The following is a 24013-nucleotide window of genomic DNA, read 5'->3' as shown; positions in this document are numbered from 1 at the left end:
AGCTGCAAGGCAAAAATATTCGAGTCCCACTATCTTAATTCCAGCCTTGCCAACCCGCTGTCGTTTATTGCCGTACGCTGCTGCGCTGTTTCCTGATGTAACTGAGCGGCGGCGTCATGCTCAGTGAAGCTTACACAGTGTTGGTTTAGTGACAGATTAGCCCGAGCGGCACTTCTAAGATTGTGAACTTCGAAGAAGCATGATTTGTCATTTGGAAACAGACCCTGAGAGCTCTTGGCCTGTCGAGTAGCTCAGCAGCTTCGTTTTGTGTGTCTGTGGTTCCGAAAGGAAGACATCGGCGCGCTGGGCCGGCTGCTGCTGCGGGGCCTCTTCAGCGTCTGGACCGTGCGCAGGGAGCGGCACAAGGTGAAGGATTTCATGCGGTTCAAGCCCAGCCAGCGGCAAATCTACCTGTTTGAAAAGGGAATCGTGTTCTGTAAGATACGAATGGAGCCCAGCGACCAGGGCCTGTCTCCTCATTACAGCTTTAAGAAGTCCATGAAGGTAAACGAGTCCCCTTGCACCTGGCAGTCAGCACACCCTATGGGGAGGAATATAATCACCCTTATTTTATAGACGGGAGACTGTAGCGTAGAGAGGTGAGGTTAACTTAGCAAATGCCACGCAGCAGAACTGGAACCTACACCCAGGTCTGACTCCAGAGGCAGGGCTTGGAATCAGTTAGTAGACGGCGCCAGGGCTGGAACAGGGCATTTTGTGCTAAGTAGAGAAAAGGGACTGCGGCCTGTCTGGACACATTAATTTAAAAAGTACCCTCTTTCTTCCAGGCAGAAGAGTGAAAGTCTTGATGGTTAGAGCTTGTGTTAAAGGAGAGGTGATCTCTTTGCTTAAAGGTTGTGGGCTACAGCTCTACAGATGGAAAGATATGGTCTGCTATCCTCTGAAACTGACCAGACAGGTGACATTGTACCAGGTTGTATTATATGCTCCTTAGAGCCATTAAGAGAAGACAGCAAAACACTTGGAAGGAAGATGGAAGAAGAGAGACATCGGGGTAGAAAGGATTAGCGTAGCTGACAGTGACAATCTTGAAATCAGAAAGCGATGGTATAGAAAATTTTTCTTCTTTCTTTACAATAGTTGACGACACTTTCAATTCACCAACTTGAAAGGGGGAGCAACAGAAAGTTTGAAATTGCCAACCGAAATGGACTTGAGAAATACATCCTGCAGGTAAAGCTTGTGTCTTCCCCAGAGGTGTCCCCATGACCTGACGAGTGTTTTCTATTTCATTATTTTAATGGTCACGCAGAGAGTAAAGCCCTGCGCAATTCATACTCCAGGTGATCTGACACTCATAGTGTTTTCCTATCTGTAATTGCAGGCAGCTTCAAAAGAAGACAGAGATAGCTGGTTTTCGGAAATAAGTAAATTATTGATGGAACAGCAAAACAATAATAAAGGTAGGGTTACACCTGCTGACTTGGGTCTGGAGAGTATACTGTTTCCAACTTTGAGGTGGGTGTACAGATTGGGGATATTGTTAAGGAAAACAGTTTGCCAGGAAAATAACTGTGGCCACATATTTACAGCACCTGAAAGCACCTAGGTGGGGTTTTTTGTGGTTGTAGGTAGGTGTGGCCCTTTTACTTGTGTTCCACCCACATATCTAATTGCCAAGATTAACTTTCTCATTCCAATATCGCAAAGCCGCCCAAGAAAATGTGAATGGAACCTTAAATGGCTAATACTACTTTCAGAAGCTGTACGATTTTTTAAAAAATTGAAATATAATTAATATAACATAAAATTCACTCTCTTAAAATGTACAATTCATTGGGTTTTAGTCTATTCATGAGGCTGTACAACCATCACCACGTGACAAACTCCAGAATATTTTCATCACCCCTCCCCCCAATGTACCATTGACAATTGCTCCCCATCTTCTACCTCTCTCCAGCCCCCGATGACCACTCATCTACCTTCTGTCTCTATGTACATTCTTATTCTGGACATTTAATATAAATGGAGTCATACGAAATGTAGCACTTCCTGTCTAGTTTCACCAGCCTAGTCTTTTCAGCTTTCATCCACGTTGCCCCATGACTAAGTACCTCACTCTCCGTAGGCGGGTAATGGTGCCCTGTGTGGATGTGCCTGTTTGTTTGCCATTCACCTGCTGGGGATATTCGAGTAGCTTTCACTTTCTGGATATTGTAAATGACGCTGCTCTGGAAACTTGAGTACGAGTGTTCGTGTGATCCTATGTTATCAGTTCTCTGGGATACGTATGCTGAGACATGTGGAAACTCTATGTTAACTTTCTGAGGAAGCTAAACAATCGTCTCCACTCATTTTCTACAAATGCCCCCCGGGGAAAAGCCTTTGCACACTAGGCAAGCTTTGAATCAGGCCTAATAAAGACATATTTGCAGGTATGTTGTTGTAAGGAACCCCCAGATAAGTGAAATAATAACAGTTCTCTGGGAAGAGATCTGAAGGAGCTCCAGTCCTGTCCTGCAGGCTATTGGTTTCTGAAGCTGTCACAAAGAAGCGGGGGGCAGATGGGAATGGGGCAACCAAAACACCACAAAGCTCACTGTTCATACTGAGATTCAGCTGTTTCTCTTAAATAAATGCTGTCCCAAATGCCGTAAGCCTTTGTTTAATTCCCAGAGTTGTGAAAATATTGCTTCTGGCTACTTTTGCCAGTTTTTTCCATGCTTTTATGGGGAATTTTTGGAGGGATATTTTCCAGTGCCATTTTCACAAATGTTGCTTGCTGTGTTCTCTGAGCGGGCTTTGCCCTGTCACATTTTTTTCCCCAATTGACCTTCATAACAGCGGGAATATTTTGTAGGAAAATCTACAAGCTTCATCAATTGAATTCTAATACTTCCTTCAGGTGATGTTACTAAGGTTAAGAAGTGCTTGCTTGTCTTGTGGAAAATCTATTTCCTATTATTTATACTGGCAATGTTTTTTGTGCTTGGTAAGGAAAATTATAAAAATGTGAAAAGATAAGCTTTGTCTTCAGAGACTTAGCAGGAATGCAACCATTTCATATCCTTTCTGTGTCTTTTTTGATCTTCAAGGGGTCAGGAGGATGCGAGGGTGAGTGTACATCGTATGGAAAAAGATAAACTAGATATGTGATCAGAAAACCGCCATGTGGTGGATGGGGTACAGTGGGGGGGAGGGGGCACGGCGCAGAAAGCTGGGGCTCAGGCCCGGAAATCAAGGCCACACAGGCCCATCTCAGCAACTGGGCAACTCGTGGCAGCCACATGGGGGTAAAGAGTGGACCCAAAAACTAAGCTGCCTCTAAGCGAGCATGTTCAGTGATGATTCACATCCTTGCTTGAGAGGTTCATGGATAGAGTGGAGGAAATGAGATTGGGAGAGGGGAGGCCGCAAATATGCACCAGGCTGAGGAGTTTGGCTGTGTGCTGCTGGAGGCAGTGGGAGCCACTGGCACTCGAGACCTGGTGGTGTTCTAATAGCCAGCACAAGACCTGAGCAAAGAATGCGATTCTTATCACTGCCCCTGAAACAACTCATCTTTCCCTCACCAAGTAATTTGGGCTCAGGTGGAAAAAATGAGCACTTACTGGGCACATCGTTTATGGCACTAACTGTGGAAAGTGGGAGGGACCCAGAATCGAGGCTCACAGGGAATGCAGCAGGATGGGCAGAGAAGTGGGCGAGGACTCCAGGGGCAAGTCAGCCAGGACTGCAGAAATGTTTCTGACTTACTAGGAAAGTAAGACAGATCTACACACTTTCATATATTTTCATAGCATTCTCTCTGTGTGTATATGTATATCACCAATATGTAAAATCAATCCAAATTGACTTACATTTGAGAGTGCTGATTTTTTAAATCTCAAGCCAAGGGAATCTGCAGGTTGAAGCAAGTGCTAGGTGTGTGGAATATTGTAGATAGTCCATATTAATTCTACATGATTTCTTTTATTGATATTTTTAGCACTTAGCTTATTACGAAGGATTTTCCATTTAAAACCACACAATTAGTTCTTCAGCCCCACTGCCACCTAGGGTATCATTCCTAATGCTCGCTTGCTGTGTTGTCAGTTGAGGTCATACCTGCGATTTTGAAATCTCCCTTAAGTACCCTTGTTTCTGGCTGTTCTCTTGAGCTTTCATATGGGAACCTCCAGTTCTAACGCTATTTTCAGCGGGCTGCCCTGCCTCCTAGTTTACAGAGGAGGCAAATATATACGCTCCTAGGTACTCTCTGAGCCTCCCTCATTCCCTGTCATCATTCCTCCTGATATGCGAGGGAGGCGAGATGCACTCGCACTTCTTTCCAGGTTAAGTTCTCACTGGTGCTCCTTTCCCATCTGTCCTGCCCACTTACACACTTTCTCCTTAGTAGTTCCCTGTGCAAGGAGCGCAGGAGGCATTTAATAAATGCGTGTTGAATGAACTTATAGACTGTGATCCAGTTCAGGGGCAGGAGCTCGCTGGCCTGATCCTGATGACAGCACCCCTGACCTAAAGCAAAGAGATGACAGGGAAGGGGCGTGGGCTCCCGGGAGACAGCTGAGTCCCTCTCCCTCCCCTCTGTGCCCACGCTCCTACGAAGCACTCTAGTCCAGCACTTAACGTGCAATGTTATAATTTTATGATGGGAAGTTCTCCTCCCCCCAGACCATGAACTCCTCTTGCAGGCCATGGAAGCCGTCTCATTAGTCTGGGCGGCCCTCGGGCCTCCTATTATTGAGGGCCTGGCACTCGCACAGGTGCTCAGTAAATGTTTGGTGAATGAACAACCAAAAGGACTCATTGACTAATCGCATCCGGCTCGCAAACCGCCCTGAAGAAGTTTAGCTGAAGGCACATTTTATTGACTTTTGACCTCCAGGGCCCAGTATGTGTTTATTTGTCAAGCTAATCCAACCCCAAAAGGTACTATAACAGTTGGCATTTCAGGACGGGGGAGGCGGTAGGAGGGAACAACTGTGAGCCAATGAAACAGCTTTTAAGAGGATGGAAGGGGAGGGCCTCTCCCACTTAGAAGTTAACTGTATGATCTGGCAAGTGGTGTCCCTTGAACAGTCCCTTGTTGAACATCACAGAGCCAGGGCAGATCTCAGACGCAAGTGAAGGAGGGGGCGGGCGAAGGAGGCCCTTGAGACCCCGAGAACCTGGGGCGAGCCAGCACCACTCCGACTAGCATAGGGAGGAATGCACGTGCCATTCCCTCCAGTGGCTCAGTGCTCAGGTACAGGTCTCCAAAGCAAAGGCAAGAAAGTGGAATTTGCAGCCTGGATTGAAATATAGGAAGAGTTACTAGTAGTAGGAAAACCCAGTGCCCGGCACACCCGTAGGATTAAAGGTAGGATCCAGTGGGAGAGTGGGGCGTGGAAGCAATGGGTAACCTCCCAGTTTAGAAATCGAGGAAGGCGTTGCCTGAGTCTCAGCGCTTCCTTGATTATGTGACTGAGAAGAAAGGTATAACATTATTTCCTGATACTCATTCGCATAGGTCTAATTAGACCAGACTCTAACTGAAGGGAAATGTTTCACATTGAGAAGTGACTCCCTCTTTGGAAAAGCTGACCTCCTAAGGAAATGGGTAGGGATAAGAGGAATGCCAGGCTGTCTGCCTGGGAATAAAGACGCTGAATGGTGGCGCTTTACTGCTCCTTCCACAGAAAGGTTGGGAGCACTTAGTCCACTTACGCACTTAAGTGTGTGCCTTCCCACAAGACTTCTCCTCTAATTTCCTTTGGGTGTCAGTTTTCTGGTAGGCAGATTTGGGTATGGGGTCAAAAGAAAAACAAGTGTGGAAGCATTTTTATATTTTATATGCTTATGGGGCTTTGAATGTGCTGTTTTTGTTGTCATCTTTTCTTTCCTTGCGTATTTAAACTAAGGATGATCTTTTCCAAAAGACCTTCTACTTTCTGCTTTACCACTGCCCGCAACCAAACTCTTGTGAATTTAGTATTTCAGATTTTGATTATGGGATATTATGTGATTAGTTTGGTGGGACACGAAGTATGTATTCAAGCATATAATTTATTTGGAAAAGGCCTCTGGAAAGAGCTTTAGTTCAAAGTACATTTATTGAGCACCTACAAAGTACAAAAAGTCATTGAAGAACCCTACACACACACACACACACACACACACTCACGGTCAAGGCTAAGTAATGTCTGCTTCTTCAAGGATCATGAAATGGCAAATTAACAGGATGTTTAATCTTAGTCAACAAATATTAATGGCAATGCCATTTCATAAGGCAGTGATTCTCATTTAGGGTATATATGTGTGCTATAAAATGTTATATTTGGAAAATAAAATATCACCTATTCTTGGTACAGAACAGGAAAAGTGAGGCTTGAAAAAAATCTTGGCTGGTGAGAAGTCATAGAATATGGTCCCCAAATTTCCTTTGTGTGATAAGGCCCATCCTTCTGTGGGTTATAGCAGAATCTCTGGGAGGTGTCACCAGGAAGGAACCAGGCCTGGAGCAGGTCTCCCTCGGGCTGGCCTGTGGAGTGTGGGTTCTTGACTGAGCAGGAAAGATTTCACAACTCAAGTCCAGGTGATGAGTACCCTTATTAAAGCTGGGGACAGTGAAACAAAGGGAGGGCTTAGGACAGAAGAAGCAACGGGAGAGAGCCAGGGCGAGGCTGCTTTTAGTTCACTAAAAAGTCAGAGAAAACATGGCCTTGGAACAGGCTCAGGGCGTTAGCCTGGGACAAGCTGCCACTGCCTGCTGCTCCCCAGGTTGCAAGTCTCATGGATACCCTTACAGCTTAAGAGAAAGAAAGCAAAAGTACACTCCCCAGAAAAGGAAAGGCGAGGGTGTGCTCCAAAGAGAGCATGTACTGGCTTCGTGAGGGGTTTTTATTTGTTTTCTAAAGGCAGGAATTTTAGGGGAGGTCTCAGGGGAGGACCTCAACAGAATATTCATCAGCTTTCCAGGTGTGTCCTTCAATATGCTGAATTATCAAAATGAGCATATTGAAGGGTCAGGGTCATTTTCTGGTTAGTTTCACTTTCAAAGAATGTCACCGAATGCCCCAGCTGGGTAGCTCAGCTGGTTGGAGCATCGCCCCATACACCAAAAAGACTGCAGGTTTGATTCCTGGTCAGGGCACATGCCTAGGTTGCAGGTTCGATCCCCAGGATGGGAAGCAATGGATCAATGTTTCTCTCTCACTTTGATGTTTCTCTCTCTCTCCCTTCCTCTCTCTCTAAAAAAATTAATCAATAAACATATCCTTGGGTGAGGATTTAAAAAAAAAAAAAAAAGTCACTGAAGAGGGGCTGAGGCAGGTCTGCCCCAGCACAGTCTGGAATGTGAAAACCATTTGCTCCTAAGTGGCCTCAGTCAGGGAAGATAAGACCTTGCAATTTATCATCTGGCTGTAAATTGTTCGGCTACCTGTCTCAATTTCCCCATTCCGCTTGCCAAGGAATTTTCCTAGCTTCTTACTATCCTGCTTCAGTGTGAAATTTTTATGTTTTGTTTTCCTTGGAGACTTGGTATTGGCTTGTGAAACTTTTTTTTTATAAAAGGTAAAATATTTTTATCTCCTAAATAATTGACTTTATCCCCCAATACTGTCTCTGATCAAGCCACATCCCAGCTTCCTTTTTTATTTTGAAAACCTCAAGATGAAGGAAGACCCCTGGTATTGGATTCCTTTTTCAGGTGGGGTCCTACAGAGAGTGAAGTATGTGTTCAGAATTCTGTTCCCAACCTAGTAGGTTATTTATTTAACAACTTAGTTTTAACAGATTATTTATTTATTTAGGTCATTTATTTAACAAACTATCAAAAACTATTAGAAAACTGAGCCTATCAACCTTATCTAGGCATAAGGTATGTTTCATTCTTGAGGCATTTAACTCCTTTTTTCATGTGCCAAGAACCCCTTAAAGAGACCTTTAAAACACCCTTTGCCTGAGAACAGAGAGTCAAGATGGGCACAATCTACAAATTTGCAGATATGAGCCAATTGATGAAGTTAAAATTCCTCCTTCACCAAAAACATAAGAATATGGATTGTCCAGATGCCTGTCTTTTTTCCCTTTTGTCTCTAGTCTACTAATTAAAGGTCACCAGGCCCAAAGGTGTGAGGTGAGCAGAGAATGGATAACATTTAGTTACACATGTCCTAGTCTATGCTGGTTATAGACTGTGTCCATGCGTGTCTGTGTGCATCCGTGTGTATACACACATGCATTCACACACTTCCAGTGCTAGGAAAGTAGGCTGGTTTCCGGAGACAGAAAAGTAACAGGGAAATGACTGTTAAGTCAATGTGAGCTTTGGTGGTTTTTCCACTTGTTAGGTTCACAAAAACCAGTCTGCTCGTCAGAAGACTGGCAAAACCTCAAAAAAAACCCAAAAAACCACCCTCAGTTATGTTGTGAAAAGTATTACAATACACTGAAAATACCAAATGCTGGTGAGGATATTGAGCGACAGGAGCTCTCATTCATTGCTGGTAAGAATGCAAAATGGAAGTCAGTTGGCAGTTCCTTACAAAGCTAAAGATAGTTTTGCCACATGGTCCAACCATCATACTCCTTGGTATTTACCCAAATGAGTTGCAAACTATGGTACATCCAAACAATAGGATATTATTCAGCAACAAAAAGAAACGAGCGATGCCTGGCTGGTATGGCTCAGCGGTTGAGCATCGACCTATGATCTAGGAGATGGCAGTTGGAGTCCCCGTCAGGGCACATGCCCAGGCTGCCTGTTCAGTCTCCAGGAGGAGGGGTGCAGGGTGGGGCCGATCAGTGGCTCTCTCATCATTGACGTTTCTCTTTCTCCCTCTCCCTTCCTCTCTCTGAAATCAATAAAGATATATTTTAAAAAAGAGAAAGAAATGAGCTATCAAGTCACCAAAGACATGGAGGAAACATAAATGTATATTGCTAGATAAAAGAAGCCGATTTTAAAAGACTACATACTGTATGATTCCATCTATATGACATTCTGGGAAAGGCAAAACTATAGAGACAGTGAAAAGCTCAGGGTCACCAGGGGTTTAGGGGTGGAGGGGGAAGAATAGACAGATGGAGCACAGGGGATTTTTAGGGCAATGAAACTATTTTGCATGATATAATGAACACACAGCGCTATGCATTTGTCATAACCATAACCCATAACCCGTAACTGTACGACACAAAGAATAAACCCTAATGTAAACTGTGAAGTCCGTTAACCATGCAGCAGTATTGGTTTACCAATGGTAACAAATGTATCACCCTAATGCAAGAGGCTAATACAGGAGAAACTGTGTAGGGAGAGATTGCAGGGGATTTATACAGGAATTCTCTCCTTTCTGCTCAAATTTTCTGTAAAACTAAAACTAAAAATCTATCAACTTTTTTCTTTTGTTTCTTTTCCTTTTTTTTTTGGTTTTTAAAGCCCACACACAGTGGTACAATAGAGGCTGTTGACACCTTGCCCAAATTCTTTTTATCAGGCAGAGTCATCCGCTGTTCAGCTGTTAGGAGGTTAGATGCTAAAGCTCACCACAGCTGCTAAAAGCTCACCATTGTTGCATTCTGAGAATTGCCCCCAGAGCCATGTCACAGAAACTTCCTGAGGGGTTATGACCTCCCGGAAGGGCAAGCAACAGGCAGCCAATGACTGACTGATTCCGGTACAGAAGCCAGACCTTCTGCCTCAAGACGGAACCCTTGTGGGACCATCCATGCTCTAGGGTTTCCAGGTGGTCAGGCTGAGACGTCAGCTGCCCCCGGCCCGCACTGGCTTCCTCCCTGCCCTCCCCGTTGCCCTCATCGCCTTGCGAGTTTCGTCTGAAAGCCCTTTCTCTATAGCTTGCTTGCACAGCCTTCTGGGAAGCCTGACCTAAGACTGTTAGTACCAGGAGCGGTCCTAGCAAGGATGGGATTCTGGTGTTGGGTCACTTGCTGGCCAAGAGGACCCCATCACCAGCAGCAAGTGGTGTCGACAGTCCTGGTCCCTCGCCTGCTGTCACAGCTCATTTGCTAAGACCTTCACCTGTGGTGACCTGGGATCAGATGTAGGTGGACAGGGATTCACCAGCTGGTGCAGTGTCTCTGGTATTTGAGAGGTTTTAGGGAAAATATCAGCTGTCAGGACTGTGGATTTGGGAGGCTGTTGCTCAGCACCATTGATGCACTGATGAGAATGACAGGCTCAGGTTAATCACCAACTGAAAGCACCGTGGGAGACTCAGAGGACCTCCTTGCCAGTGCTTAGCCCCTCGTCTCCCACAGCGCAGTAGCTGAGAGAAAGATGAGTTCTCAGCCAAGGCAAGTCTGCTGCCTGATCATATGGGGCTCTGAGTGCCAGCAGATGAGCAGATGAGGCAGACCCTGGTCGGAAAGACATGGGACCTTAAAACTTGGCATGAGGGGTCTAGGTATAGCTCCCCTGGGCCGGCAGAGGCCCACCCCCCTTCGTTAGAACATAGACCCTTCTTCTCCCCCCTGCCCCCAATATTATGCAGAAGCCTCAGATGAGACATACAAGATAATGCTGCCCTTCGCAGGATGTGTCCCCACCTCTCTTCCTGACCTTTTCCAAAACAACAATAGCATCAAACTACGATATGATCTGACAAGGAAGAGGCACATAGATCTGTGGACATGAGCTCAAAATGTGAGGATCTTTGAATTGTGTGTTAATGCCCACCAGAGAATATCCATTGCAGAAAAGCTATCAAACAACCAAGCTCCTGGATGGCTTGGCCAGCAGGTGCCAGCCAGCTTTTCTCTCGGCACCCCAGAGCCCACACAATGGGCTCATACGTGGAGAAGTCTCGGCAGCAGAGAAGGAGGCTGTGCATGGGTCCAGCAGCATGGGCTCCCTGTCGTGAGACTGATCTAGCTGTCGCCACTGTTGACTGTCCAGCCTACCAGCACAGACATCGATGCTGAGCCCCAGTTGGATACCATCGCTTGAGGAAAAGAGTTTATTTCATGGGACCGCCTCCAGGCTGGAGAGTACAGTGACTCATCCTGAGTGGGGTTGACGTGGGCTTTCCTGTCCACAGGGCCTCAGTTAGCATCACTGTAGTGTCTGGTCAACCAAAGAACACTGCTTTGACTGAGAGACTTAGCTGTGTGCAAATGATCAAAGAATCATCCCAGCGATCCTACCACACATGTCACCCCACTCAGAAGTGGCCTGATGGAGCTGCAGAGTCGCCTTTTGAAAGCGAGGATGAACAGCAGTATTGCACATGACACTGCGGGGTTGGGGTGCTAACCTTCAGGACACAGTATATACCTTAAACCAATGGCCATTTTTATGGCACCAGGCCCCCAGTAGGCAGAGCCAAGAGGTGAAATGAGTTGTGATCTTACCCATTAACACACACCTATAAAGTATCCACATGGGGGATGTGTCCTCTCCATCCCTGCAATTGTAGCCTCAGTGGATGTAGAACTGTTCCCAAGAACAGTTCCACCAGGGGACACAGTAAGAGACTTACTTAAATCCATGCCTGCCACCTGCTGCTGCAGTTGGTCCTTGGGTTCTATCCTTCAGCCATCATCTCCCTCCCACGCATTCTAGATCCCCTTCCTCCATGTCTGGCATTTCTGCTGGTGGCATGTGTAATGGGCGCAGCAGACTCTTGTCTGGCAATTGTGGGTTTTTTTTTTACTTGTGCATTTACAGTTACAAGTGGACATGGGAGTATTATGAAATGTCAGTGAGTCACCAGCATGCCAGACGCCTTCCTCTCTGATTCTAGTAACAGCCCAACATCCTTATGGTGATCAGTCCAGTTACTTCCTCCAGTGTGGCAACCGCTTTCTTTGCCTGCTGGTCTACGGGCCTGAGAACATAGTGATGGGATTCTTCATTCCAGTAGCAATCAGGCCTGGGCGGGGGAAGGCTGTAAGGTGGGAATTCTCCTGAGGACTCAAGCAGCTTCATGATGGACGGTCACAGCACAGATGAGCATGCTATTTCTGGTGCTACTGGTTAACATAAAAGAATTAAGGGAATAGTATTTTGCTAGCTTGAATTGTGCTGAAAATTTTGAATTCTGAATTCAGTTTTTGTCCCTGATTTGCAAAGCCCTGGCCGTTGAAAGATACATAAAATTGGAATAACCCTTCTGCCACAAAGGTATCGGAGGGAGAGCCTGCCTGCTAACCCTTGAGAGCCACAAGCCCCTGGTGCAGGCCTAATTGTGGGTCCCTTATCTGGTCCCTCGAGGTCTTGGTGGTGGGGAATTGCTTTAATACCTGTGAACCATCTAGTGTAGTACTTAAGGGTTATTTGCTGATTTCTGTGGGATTTCCTCTCAGGCCTAGATAATGTAGTTACTTTATTATTTTTATTATTACCTTATTGTTATTCAAAATTATTTCATTCACTCTTATGATGAAGGAAATAAGTTCTAGAAGTCATTTCTGGTGAGATTGCTGGTTATTTTAGATATATGACCAATTGGTTTTAACTATTTTAAATTTCTTTTTCTATTTATAAAAAGAATATATATGTAGATTATCAAAAATTTAGAATATACAGAAATAAAAATGCAAATCAGACAAAACCAAGATAACCACTGTAAATATTTTACCCCAGACTTTTGGTCTATGAAAATGCATATTTAAAAAAAAAAACTGGAGTCATACAAATGAGTGGGGGCTTTGTATTTTGGTCTTATTGAAAAATTCCCATGAAACCTCCGAGGAAATGCAATGTTCAGGCTTTGACTGAACCCAATTAGACACACCAGCTTGTCCTCCCCACCTACCACCCAACTGTGGGCTTATTCCAACCCAGACATTTGAGAGCATCTGGTTGTTAAGCTAGGAGGTGGTTCCCCAGTTGTGACATTTCCTATCAGATCTGAAAGTATAAGACAGCCAGCTCAGACTCCTCCAGAAGCTGACAGGGACTTGGACATCAGAAAATGCATGGAAAGAAGGGAGGGAGGGAGGGAGGGAGGGAGGGAGGGAGGGAGGGAGGGAGGGAGGGAGGGAGGGAGGGAGGGAGGGGGAAGGAAGGAAGGCCACGAGAATATGTAGAATCTGAGAACAATTAACTGAATTCTTAGGAGTGATTCCCTTCCTCTGGACCAAAGATGGGTTTGCGGCCCTGGCTGGTGTCCTCAGTGGTAGAGTGTCAGGCCGCCCACCCAAGAGTCATGGGTTTGATTTCTGATTAAGGGCCCATACCTGGTTTGCAGGTTCATTCCCCGGGGCAGGAGTGCAGGAGGCAACCAATCGATGTGTCTGTCTCACATTGATATTTCTCTCTCTCCCTCCCTCCCTCCCTCCCTCCTTCCCTTCCTCTCTCTCTAAAAATCAATGGGAAAAAAAATCCTTGTGTGAGGATTAACAAAACAAAACAAAAACCACAGGTTTGCAAAGGAAATGGACACTTCGGATATAGACGGGCCTAGATGTTCAAGTTTACACTCTGGACCACCAAGCAAAGATACTTATCCAGCCTAGGGCCCATGAAAACATCCTAGAGATAGCTCCTTTGTGAGCTCTGGAGAGTTACTAGGGTGGATTAGGCAGAAAGTGACCCCTTGGGTTAACTCCTAGAAGGCCAAGAGGAGCCTGGTGAGCAGCACAGGACAACAGTTGAGGGTTCGAGCACTGGAGGCTTACAGACCCCAGCTCAAATCCAGCTCCATCTCTTTGGATGAATTACTTAACCTCCTTGTGCTTAAGTTCTTTTCATCATTTATTTTATAAAATGGAGGCAATACTGTATAGTCTTCTTGTGAGAATTAAATGAGATAATCTAGGCTATCATTAGCATATTATTGTTAGCAACTAGTTCTCCACATTTGTTCCTCCAGGGGTGTGGGCATTACTTTAAGGCAGCTCTCCACCCCTCAGCTCCTAAGTGAAAATGATGTACTTCAGTTCATGTGATAGAGATGGTCTTTAAAACGTGTTTGCATAATTGTAAGGAACAGAGAAAAATCTAGTTTGAAAGAAAATAAAGAGCTTGCCCATTTGAAACCTGTGGGTAGGAGCTGCCACGAAACTAGCTGGAGCTACAGTGGTCCCTTTGTGCCATCCCATGGACAACACGGGAAAAGCCACGCTTTCATCTCCAGAGCTGGCAATTTGCCAGGAACATGTAAGCTCACTATTGAGTTCACTTGTTAATAAATTTTATTCGACAATTTAAGCAAACTAAAAGATTAGAATTCTAAACATTAAATGCTAAAACTAAATCCCCCAAAACATTTAAGAGTTAGGTGCTGTGTACAGAGACCACCCACTGAGGGAAGAGCAGCCACCGCAGTCCCAGCCAGCATGAGTTCTCATGGGCTGCCTTTCCCATCACCCATGCTCTGTGTGCTTATTCTGGTACATGGACTGGGGGTTCCCCCCGACACTCAGGGTGTGTCTCCCCAACACGCTGCCTCACCTTGGCTGGTACGGAGCCAAGGTACCATTCTGCCCATTTTCTAAGAATGCAACATCACTGAAAATATTGTTGTAACCTAATTGAATACTTGTCGAGGGCTTATATATTTGGTGTGGTTTGTCGGGGAGGGGGTGTTTGCTCTGTGTTTCCTTTTAAAGACATTTGTTTACTATCTTTATAATTTGTTTCCTCCCCCAGATGTTTATGAGGATGAAGGCAATGACAGACAAATCTCCCCCAAATGTGAGTAAAAATAGCACTCTCGAAGCGCTGTTCTGAGACCTTCTCTAATATCATTGCAATTACTATTAACAATAATCACACCAGTGTTATTTATTGAACTCCTAGGATGTACTAGACATTTATAAACATTTTTGCTAACATCAACACTACAAAATAGAAACTCTTATCCCCATTTTAGAGACAAGGAAACTGAGGCTCAGAGAAGTGAAGCGTCTCACCCAAGATCACACAGCTTGTGAGCAATTGGCAAAGTCAGAACTGCACTCAGGTCTCCCTCCGAAGCCCCTGCTCCCCGCATGGGGCAAAAGGCAACATTCCTCTCATCTCTTCACTCACATGCCTGTGATCTGCCAGACCCTGGGCCCGAGATTCTGGGGTCCCCTCAGTGCTGGCACCTCTGTAGTACTGAAGACTTAGCATCCTAGACTCTTAGTCCAGAGTCCTTGGCCAGTGAGTCCAGGAGGAAAGAATTAAATACAGATGTGACAAAGGAACAGCAGAAGGGAGGGCATGGGCTGCACTTTCCTCCCCTGCAAAACAGGGACTTTGACTGAGGGCCTTTCTCCAAGGTTTGCAGGTTCTAGAATTCTGGTATCTCCCAGTAGCCATGGGGGATACTTGTGAATAGGACTGTCTCTGCTGCAGGGAGCCCAGGGCCCTTGGGGGAGATACCTGAAGGCACATGCAGAGCAGCTGCAGCTTGTCTCAGAAGAAACTCTCTCTCAAAGGGTGTCTGAGGTGACTGTGGGCGACCCACCCCCTCCCACAGCCCCTTCCCTCCTCTGTCTCCCAGACTGGGACAGAGTAGAATATAATACAATGGAACAGAATAAAATAGGATAGAATAAAGACAGCACACACCAAGGGTAATATGGTTCCATAAGCTCGTGTTTTAATTTTATAAATGTACTTAATGTGAAATTTGCATCTGCCTTCAGTTGCACTGCATAGTGGCTGGAAGTTATCAGATCTTTCAGTTCCCAAATTGCCTCCAGCCTTGCCCACCCAAGGGTGTGGATGTTCAATGGCTGATAGAGGCTAGAACCTACCCCCTACCCCTATGGTCCCAGCATGTGGCTTTCTGGTCTCTGGAACCAGTATTGTCTGGGGCACTGAGGCCATGGGCCCTTCCGTTCACCCAGGGGCTGGTCAAGGCCCTTGCTGCTCTGATCCTGCCCTACAGCCTCTCGGCAGGACCGAGGTTCCTCTGTGCTCACTGTCTGTTCCTGCACTAGGGGTCCCAGATTCGAGGAATGCCCTAAAAAGGCATCTCTAGGGGTCACAGCAGATGCCCTGAGTCACAGATGGAGAAGGGCAGTGGGAGGCACCTCCCTGAGCCAGTTTCTCTTCTACCCTCAACTGTCTCACCCCTACCACGTCCTTGGACCAGAATTAAACCAGGGTTTCTGGAGGCCTCTAGGAGGGGGTTGACTGGCTTGTACTTTGCGGCTCACACAGCCCCCACTGACCCTGCTCTGGGGAGGGCCTGAGGCCCCAGAATGCATTTGGGGGGGGGGGGACTCTGGGCAGCAGGTTGGGGACCTCCCACTTGATCACTGACATAAATGAGCCCTCAACCCCCCACCCTCAACCTCAGCGTCCTTCTGCTCCCCCTCCAAGGCCATTACTCTGCCCAGAAGGCCCTCTCCCCCCACGCCTGGACCCTCCCTCTGAATTCTCACCAAACAGAAACCCTTCAGCCCTCGCATTCCAGAGGGATGGCTTACTAGGCCCCCACTCCTCCTGGGGACCTTTCTGCTGCCTCCCTCACCTGCCTTGTGAGCAGCGTGGGGCAGACACCACATCTTATTTAGTGAGGGGGAAAGAGCAGGAATGTGGCAGAGTCCAGCTGCCGTGCTTGAAGGCCAAGGGAATTTGGCCAAGTGATCATTCCTCTCATCTGTTTCCTCATCTGTAAAACGTGTCCAAGGCTCTTACACGGTCGTCCTGACATCCCCCGTGGTCACTGCTTGGTTGAGGAACCTGTCCACTGGAGAGAGAGGCAGCCTGTAGGGGTTCCCTTGGTTTCCTCATGGGGAGCGCAGAGAGATTTGGCAGAGCTGCTGCCGAGAAAATGGGGGGGCTGGGTGGGGGGGTGCGGGCAAGAAAGGGGGGAGAGCTGGAAGGTAGTCAAGCACAAAAAGAGCGCGCTTTTTTCTGGGAGGACAGGAGGTTGGGCTCTGAACAGCATGTGGACACCCTTCTCAGTCACATTACAGAATCTCAGCTGGGAAAGGGAGCCCAGAGGTCACAGGCCCCCCTCCCCACCCCGTGAGGCAGTCCGGGCCCGGGAGAGTGGGCGTTAGAGGTGGGGAGAGTGGGCTCCCTGGGACAGGTGCGCCGGCGTTGGCCGCAGCCCCCTCCCCCCGACGCCCGCCGAGATTCCTCCTTCTTTCCCCGAGGCTGCTCCGGCGGGGCCTGCGTCTCCACGGAAACCTGGGACGGCGCTGAGGGCGCAGAAGCCGCGGAGGAGCGCAGCGCGCTGGGTGTAATTTGCCCCCGTCGCGGTCTCCTCCTCCCCACCCCCTTTCCCTGACTGTCCCCGCGGGCGCCCGGCCCAACCCTGGCCCCGGTCACTGCCTCTGCAGAGGCTCCGACCCTCCCGGCCCGCGCCCCGCGTGGCCGGCGTCTTAGCTGCGCGCGGGGGTCGGGCGCAGCGGGGGGGCTCCTGCGGGGCCCTGAGTGTCCCTGGGGTGGGGGGCTGGGGCGGGCCCGGCCCTGCCGGCCGGAATCCCCGCGTGGGGCCGGCCTGGCACCCCAGCTAACTCTGGGGGCGCACCGCCGCCCCCTCCCTTCCAGCTCTCGGGACTTTTCCAGCCGGACGGCAGCTGTGAGCCCGGCTCGGCCGAGTCCGCTCCGGCCGCGGGAGGAAAAGCACGTGGTGCTCAGGCCGAGCGGCGTGAGGAAAGGTAGGTGAGCGGATCCGTCGGCCGTGCTTCCTTCTTGGAATTTCAGGGCAACTGGCGAAGTGAGGAGAGCGTTGGGGGCCCACGGGCTTGCCCGCCCCCGCCGGGGAGACGCCTAGTGTCGGGGCAGAAGCTGCGCGGAAGCCGGAGGGCTGCCGGGGGACCCCCCCCCGCCCGAGAACTGACGCTCCTTCAGGGGGCCGCGCCTCGTGTCCGCGGGGCCGCCCCAGGCCGGCCCCATTCCCGGGAGAGGCTGCCGTGGGCTCAGAGGCCGTGCGCCCCGGAGCGGAGGGCGGCGGAGGGGCCTCGGAGTCCGCCCCCAGCCCTCCTAGCTGCGGGCCTGGGCCGCCTTCCCGGAGACTCCGGAGCCGGCCAGGCCGCGCCCCGCCCGCCAGGCCGCGCCCCGCCCGCCAGGCCCCGCCCCGCCCGCCAGGCCCCGCCCCGCCCGCCAGGCCCCGCCCCGCCCCCAGGCCCCGCCCACGGAGAACCCGGGATCGCTCCACGCGCCTGCGCGGGCGCAGTGGGGCTCGAGCCTGGGGGGCTCAGCGCCGGGTTTCTCGGAGCTGGCGCCTGTGACGTCGGGGACTAGGTGGTTCCCGGTGAGAGCGGCCCTGCGCATTGTATGACGTTTAGCAGCAGCCTGTCCTCTACCCGCAGATGCCATAACACCCACTTGCCCAAACTGTGACAATCAAAACAATGCCTTCAGTCGTTGCCAAGTTACTGTGGGGTGGGGTCGGGGGGTGATCGGCTGGGAACCTCTGCTCCGAACCGGAGGACCCGGAGCCGCCCCACCCGACGCGGCGGAGACCCCTCCTCCTGCCCCGCTTCTCCGCCCCTAGGCCCCGCGAGGCGTGGGAGCCATGCGTGCGGTTACTTTGTGCCCGGGCTGTTTCGTTTCACACAGGGTTGGGTGGTTACAAGTTAACTTCTGACATATTTACGTTGAGATGCATTCGTTTTTGGATTAATTTGTGTGTTTTTGTTAATTTTTAGATTTTAGTTTTATAGTTATTTAATTTCATAGCTTTAAAGTTACCTGTTTATAATTATTTTATTTTAAAGGTTAGTTTTTGACTTCCTCATTTTCAGTTATTTATTTACAGTTATTTTGTTTTAAGAGTTAAAATGCTTTTAGTTATTTTAGGGTTTCCTCCTAGTTATTTAGTTTTAAAGTGGCTATGCTCACAGTTTTTTACTTTAGCTATTTTTGGTTCTGTTTTGTTTACTTTTACATTTTTTGTCATTTGGGTTTTTTAGTTATTTAGTTTTAAATTACTTCATTTTTAGACTTATTTTTGAGCCTTATATTTTCTGAATTTTTAATTTTCATAGTTTTTTGACATTTAATTTCGAGTTATTTTCAGTTACTTGTTTTTAGTTACCCCTTTTCAGTTATGCCTTTGCCATTTAATTTTTTTTCTGTTCTGTACTTTTACTTACTTTATTTTCAGGTTTATTTATTTTCAGAATTATTTAGTTTGGAATTAATCTGTAAGTCAGGATCCAATCAACAGAGAAACACCATACCCATTATTTTAAAAGAGAGAATTTAATATAAAGAATTGTTTCCCTAGCAGGTTTGCCTCAGTGGTTAGAGCATCAGCCTGAGGACTGAGGGGCCCGGGTTTGATCCTGGCTAAGGGCAGGTACCTCTGTTGCAGGCTAGATCCCCCAAAGTGGGGACCTGCTTTAGACCCAACCCAGGCTTGTGAATCAACAGATTCGAATTTTTTTTTTTTTTTAATTTTTATTTAATTTTAATTTAATTTTTTTTTTTCAAATTGGGATTTTTAAAGCACACAGATCTCTTTGCTGCATGAACAGCACTGGCCATGTTACCAAGTCAAAATAGAGTATGATCTGTGGTGGCATATTTTCACACTTCCTATAGTGCACATGCATGCAGGCAGTCTTGATGTAGGTTTCTCAGCAGACTTCTCTGCTTTGGCCTGTCCAATGATCAATCACAATAGATGCATGTCTCAGTGAGGACATGTAAGACCAGAGCTGGACAGAAGAAGAACTTTCAGGGTTCTGACTATTAGGATAGTCAGGAAACACATAATTTAGATCTTCTGAAACACTTTCTCCGCTGACTAGCTAGCCACTCACGACAGAAACAGCCCAAAGCTTTCTCAATCCTTTAGACTGTAGTCATTTTCTGAATCTTTGGAAATGGCCACAGTTGACAGTGCTGGCTGAGTGCAAAGTGCCCAAACCTCCTGGCCTCGCAGGAAGACCCTCTCCACACACCTCCCATCCCAGGTGGGCGACCAGAGGAGCCAGTTCAATACCAGCCATCATGGCTGGTATTCCCAGATGCCTCCCCCAGGTGCTCCAGGATGCTCCGCTCTGACCTTCCATCCTGGCCTCCTTGTGCAAGCCCTACATTGCTACTCTGTGTGTAGGTTTCCTCGGGGAGAAAACTGGGCTGAAAAAATCAAGACTCTCGCTGAGCTCTGGGGTGGGACAGGAACAGTGGAACGATTCTTGCAAAGTCATGCCAGACACACAGTAGGTCTCCAGCAAACACTGTGTCCCCCTCCCCCCGGGGCCTGCACACACTGCTCACTCAGGAAATAGTTGTGACTTTTTTAGACTTCTTAAAAACAGGAGGGTGGATCTCCTGTGAGTAAAATTTGTGTCACCTTTCCATTTGAGTAAATGGAAAAGAATCCAAAACCGTCAGATAAAATCCTCCAGCCTCCTTTCACAATTTGTCCAAACCATCCATGACTTTGCAATGTTGCCCGTTGCCCACTAGAGAGACCCAAAGTTCAACGTGTTGCTGAGGAGGAAATGCTGTCGCCCCACATGAGTGTCCTGGCTGAAGCAGCGGCCTGGATCTGTAAAATCTGGCAGGAGTCTGATGCACTATGAAATAATTAGAAACAGAGATCCTTTAAACCAGCATATCCCAGAGCATATTTTGCAGAATAGGCAAAAGAGTGTAAGAGTTAAATGAGTTAATCCCACAACAAAATTATCAAATAATAAGTACATTTTAAAAACACGACCTATTCTGTTCCTCTCTTGGTTGATTCCAATTAGATTAAAGGATCTGAGAACTCGTGCAGAAAGGAAGTGTGTGTGCTTTTGTTAAACTCATTGTTTCCCAAACTTATTTGAACTCTTTTCTTTGTGGAATATAATATCCCGTGTGTATTGGTGAAGGGAAAGGTTAAGCGGTTGCAACAAAAAGATCCAACAATATAGTGACTTAAAGAATATTTCTGTCTCCTAAAACAGCCCTGGTTGGGTATGCAGGCTGCTTGGCTCCACATCTGGGGTCCCAGATTCCTTCCTTCCGAATTTTCATCTCCTAGAACATTGTCCTTGTCTACAAAGTCTGAAAAGCAAGCCTCACAGTGTCTGATTTCCAGCTTCCAGGGAGGGGAAAGAACTTGGCAGATTGCAAGTGCAATGCTTGAAGGCCCACCTGCAAATGGCACACACGCCTTCTATTCCTTTAGTGAAAGCTTTGTTGCATGGCCACAGCAAGCTACAAGGGGTTGGGAATGTAGCTAGGAGGCCATTGCCCAACTGCAATTTTATTACTTTGTGTCAAGGTCACCCAGCCAGCCTGCAGGGGACTGGGGACTGCAATCCAGGTCGTCCCACTCTGAGGCCACGCTAGCATTGCTTACTCCTTCAACATGTGAAGTGCCTCTTGAGTTCCAAGTTTATTGTCAGATGAAGATAGAAAGCTTTATAAAACATAATTTCGCCGATTCTCTATAAAATATCAGTTGCATCTATAATCTGCTAGCAGTGTTTACCTATGGATAAACTGTTGAATATGGCTATTAAAGTAGCAAAAATGATAGGTTTATATTATAATACTTTCATTTGCCAGAAAACACGTGCAGCAGGTCCTCAAATAATGTTGTTTTATTCAGTGTTTCACTGATGTTATTAAAAAAAGGAAAATCAGTTCCTGCCTGGGGGCACTGTTTCTATGGAGTTTGCACGTTCCGCCCATGGCTGAGTGGGTTTTCTCCAGGCACTCTGATTTCCTCCCCCTCCCAAAGGTGTGCACGTGAGGTGCCGTGTCTAAACTGTCCCAGTATGAGTGAGTGTGGGTGTATATGAGCGCTCCCTGAGGTGGAAGAGCGTCCTGTCCAGGGCTGGTTCATGCCTTGCACCTTGAGCTGCAGGGATAGGCTCCAGCTGCCCTCAGCCCTGAACTGGAAGAAGTGGGTTGGACAATAATTATCTTCTTTGTTTTTATTCATCTTTCTTAAATGTATGTATAGTTCACATTTATTTTAATGTTTAATATTAGAAGTGTTTTGGGTCTTTAGAAGTTTCATGATGTTTTTGTGACCGGAAATACGTCATAGGAACTTAGCTCCTATTTATATCAATCAGCCTATGGTAAAATTGGTTCTGTTATGTCATTTCCAAGAACCTCTCTCACATTAAGTGGGGACTTACTGTACTACGGGAATAAACAAACATAAGAGGAACAGAGTGTAAAAATCTTGAAATGGACCCAGATACGCCTCAGAATTTAGAGTATGGAAAGAGGCATTTCAAATTAGTTCTGAACCAAAAAAAAAAAAAAGATAAATTATGTGTGAACATGTTGCTGTGATTCCTGGATAGCAGTGTGGAAAAAATAGTGTTTGCCTCAACCCTTAAAATAATTCATACTGTTCAAATATGACTTAAAGGAATCACAAAAGTCAAAACATTTAAAAAATAATTTTGAACAGGGTAAAGTCTTTCCAGGCAAAAACTGTAACCAAACGCTACAAAAGAAAATCTTGATTAATTAGGCTATTAAGAGGCAAAAACTTATATGCAGGAAAAAAGAACAAGAAAATCAAATCATAAATATATTTTTAATCCTCACCAGAGGATATGTTTCGTTGATTTTTTTTTTAAGAGAGAGAGAAGAAGGGGGAGAGAGAGAGAGAGAAACATCCATCAGTTACCTCCTGTACATGCCCTGATCGGGGACTGAACCCACAACCTGCGTATGTGTCCTGACCAGAAATTGAACCCGCAGCATTTTGGTGTACAGGGCGATGATCCAACCAACTGAGCCGCCTGGCCAGGGCCATAAAGACATTTTAAAAATATATGGCACAGACTATTTTTGTATATAAAGAGCTTTTACAAATCAATAATAACAGTAGAAAAAGAAATGAGGTGGGTGGATGCCAAGTAGAGGGGATCAATGGGGGGGGGAAGGGGACATCAGTAATACTTTCAACAATAATAAAAAAAAATAAAAATAATAAAAAGAAATGGGCAAAGGACATGAATATACACAGGAAAAGAAATTCAAAAGCCAATAAATATACAAAAAGCAGTAAAACAGTGAGATATCATTTTTCATTATCAGACAGTCCAACATTTAAAACTTTGGTAACATCCAGTATTGGGAAGACTGTAGGAAAGCCAGTACTCTCATAGACCATTAGCGAGAGTATAATTAGTACTAGATTTTAGAAGACAATTTGCAATGGCTATCAAAATTTAAAATATGTATACGATTTGATCCAGCAATTCCACTTCTAGGAATTTATTTTAACGATTACAAATGAACAAAGATATATAGATACAGACAGGTGTTCATTTTAACATTCCTTTTAATGGGAAAACAAGCAACAGAAGATGGGGAACAACCTAAATGTCTGTGGTAGTGTTAAAATGTATACCCAGGTTTGCACTCCTCCGATTGAGTGTGGGCTGTGGAAGTCACTCTCACAAATAGAATGTGGTGGAAGTGATGCTAATAGACTTTCAAGACTGGGTTATAAAAGGCATTTTTCTTCTTCCCCATTCTGCCTCTTGACTTACCATGGAAGAAGCCAGCTACCGTGTTGAGAAGACACTGAAGCAGCCCTAGGACGAGACCCACGCACAGGAACTGAAGCCTCTTGCCAGCAGCCGTGTGAGCGAGCCACCTGGGAAGTAGACTGCCCAGCCCCCGTCCTGCTGTCAGATGACTTCAGCTCCAGCTGATTTCTTGGCTGAAACCTCATGAGAGACCCAGAGCCAGAAGAACCCAGCTAAGCTGCTTATGGATTCATTACCCGGGGGCCATGAGATAACAAATGTTTGTTGTTTTAAGCTGCTAAGTTTTGGGGTCATTTGTTAAGCAACAATAGATAACAAATATAATATTAAATAATAAAAATCTGGTTAATAAAGTATTGTACTGACGTATGAGGGAACTCTTTGCAGCTGCTAAAAATAGTATCTTCTGCTTGAGATGTAGAAAGCTAGAAGGAGGACTATCCCGACGCAAGACTAAAAAAATCTGGAAAATATGCAAATTCACTTTTCTTGAACTCATGAGAGAGCTGAATTCACAAGGCACCATCTAACCTGAAATTGAAGGAAAAACATTTCCTTCCCCTTCCCCTCTTCTTCCCCCCACTTTTTCCCCCACAGGCATGCATCTCCTAAACTCTAAGGGTCCCCATGAGACTTGCAACCAGCGCAGCAATGGGCAGTGGCAGCTTGTCCCAGGCTAATCCCTGAC

General features: G+C 46.7%; 1 protein-coding gene across 2 annotated transcripts in view; it reads left to right on the top strand.

Moving 5' to 3' along the window:
• The window catches only part of MCF2L2 (MCF.2 cell line derived transforming sequence-like 2), a 168865-nt gene extending 145165 nt beyond the window's left edge, over positions 1 to 23700 (top strand). Inside the window, exons 23-29 of one of the 2 annotated variants that reach the window (XM_081139235.1) lie at positions 289 to 504; positions 1102 to 1194; positions 1346 to 1424; positions 14561 to 14605; positions 17008 to 17093; positions 17405 to 17514; positions 23334 to 23700. In XM_081139235.1, the coding sequence (XP_080995361.1) occupies positions 289 to 504; positions 1102 to 1194; positions 1346 to 1424; positions 14561 to 14605; positions 17008 to 17093; positions 17405 to 17514; positions 23334 to 23352 (648 nt within the window). In that variant the 3' untranslated portion in view covers positions 23353 to 23700. The remainder of the gene's footprint in view (positions 1 to 288; positions 505 to 1101; positions 1195 to 1345; positions 1425 to 14560; positions 14606 to 17007; positions 17094 to 17404; positions 17515 to 23333) is intronic. The other variant, XM_081139236.1, reaches the window with a different exon arrangement.
• Positions 23701 to 24013: the final 313 nt, after the last annotated feature.

The sequence above is a fragment of the Miniopterus schreibersii genome (genome assembly GCF_964146895.1).
Source record: "Miniopterus schreibersii genome assembly, chromosome: 5".
Classification (NCBI taxonomy): Eukaryota; Metazoa; Chordata; class Mammalia; order Chiroptera; family Miniopteridae; genus Miniopterus; species Miniopterus schreibersii.
Note: the sequence above shows the minus strand (reverse complement) of the source record. Positions and strands in the feature narration are given on the sequence as shown.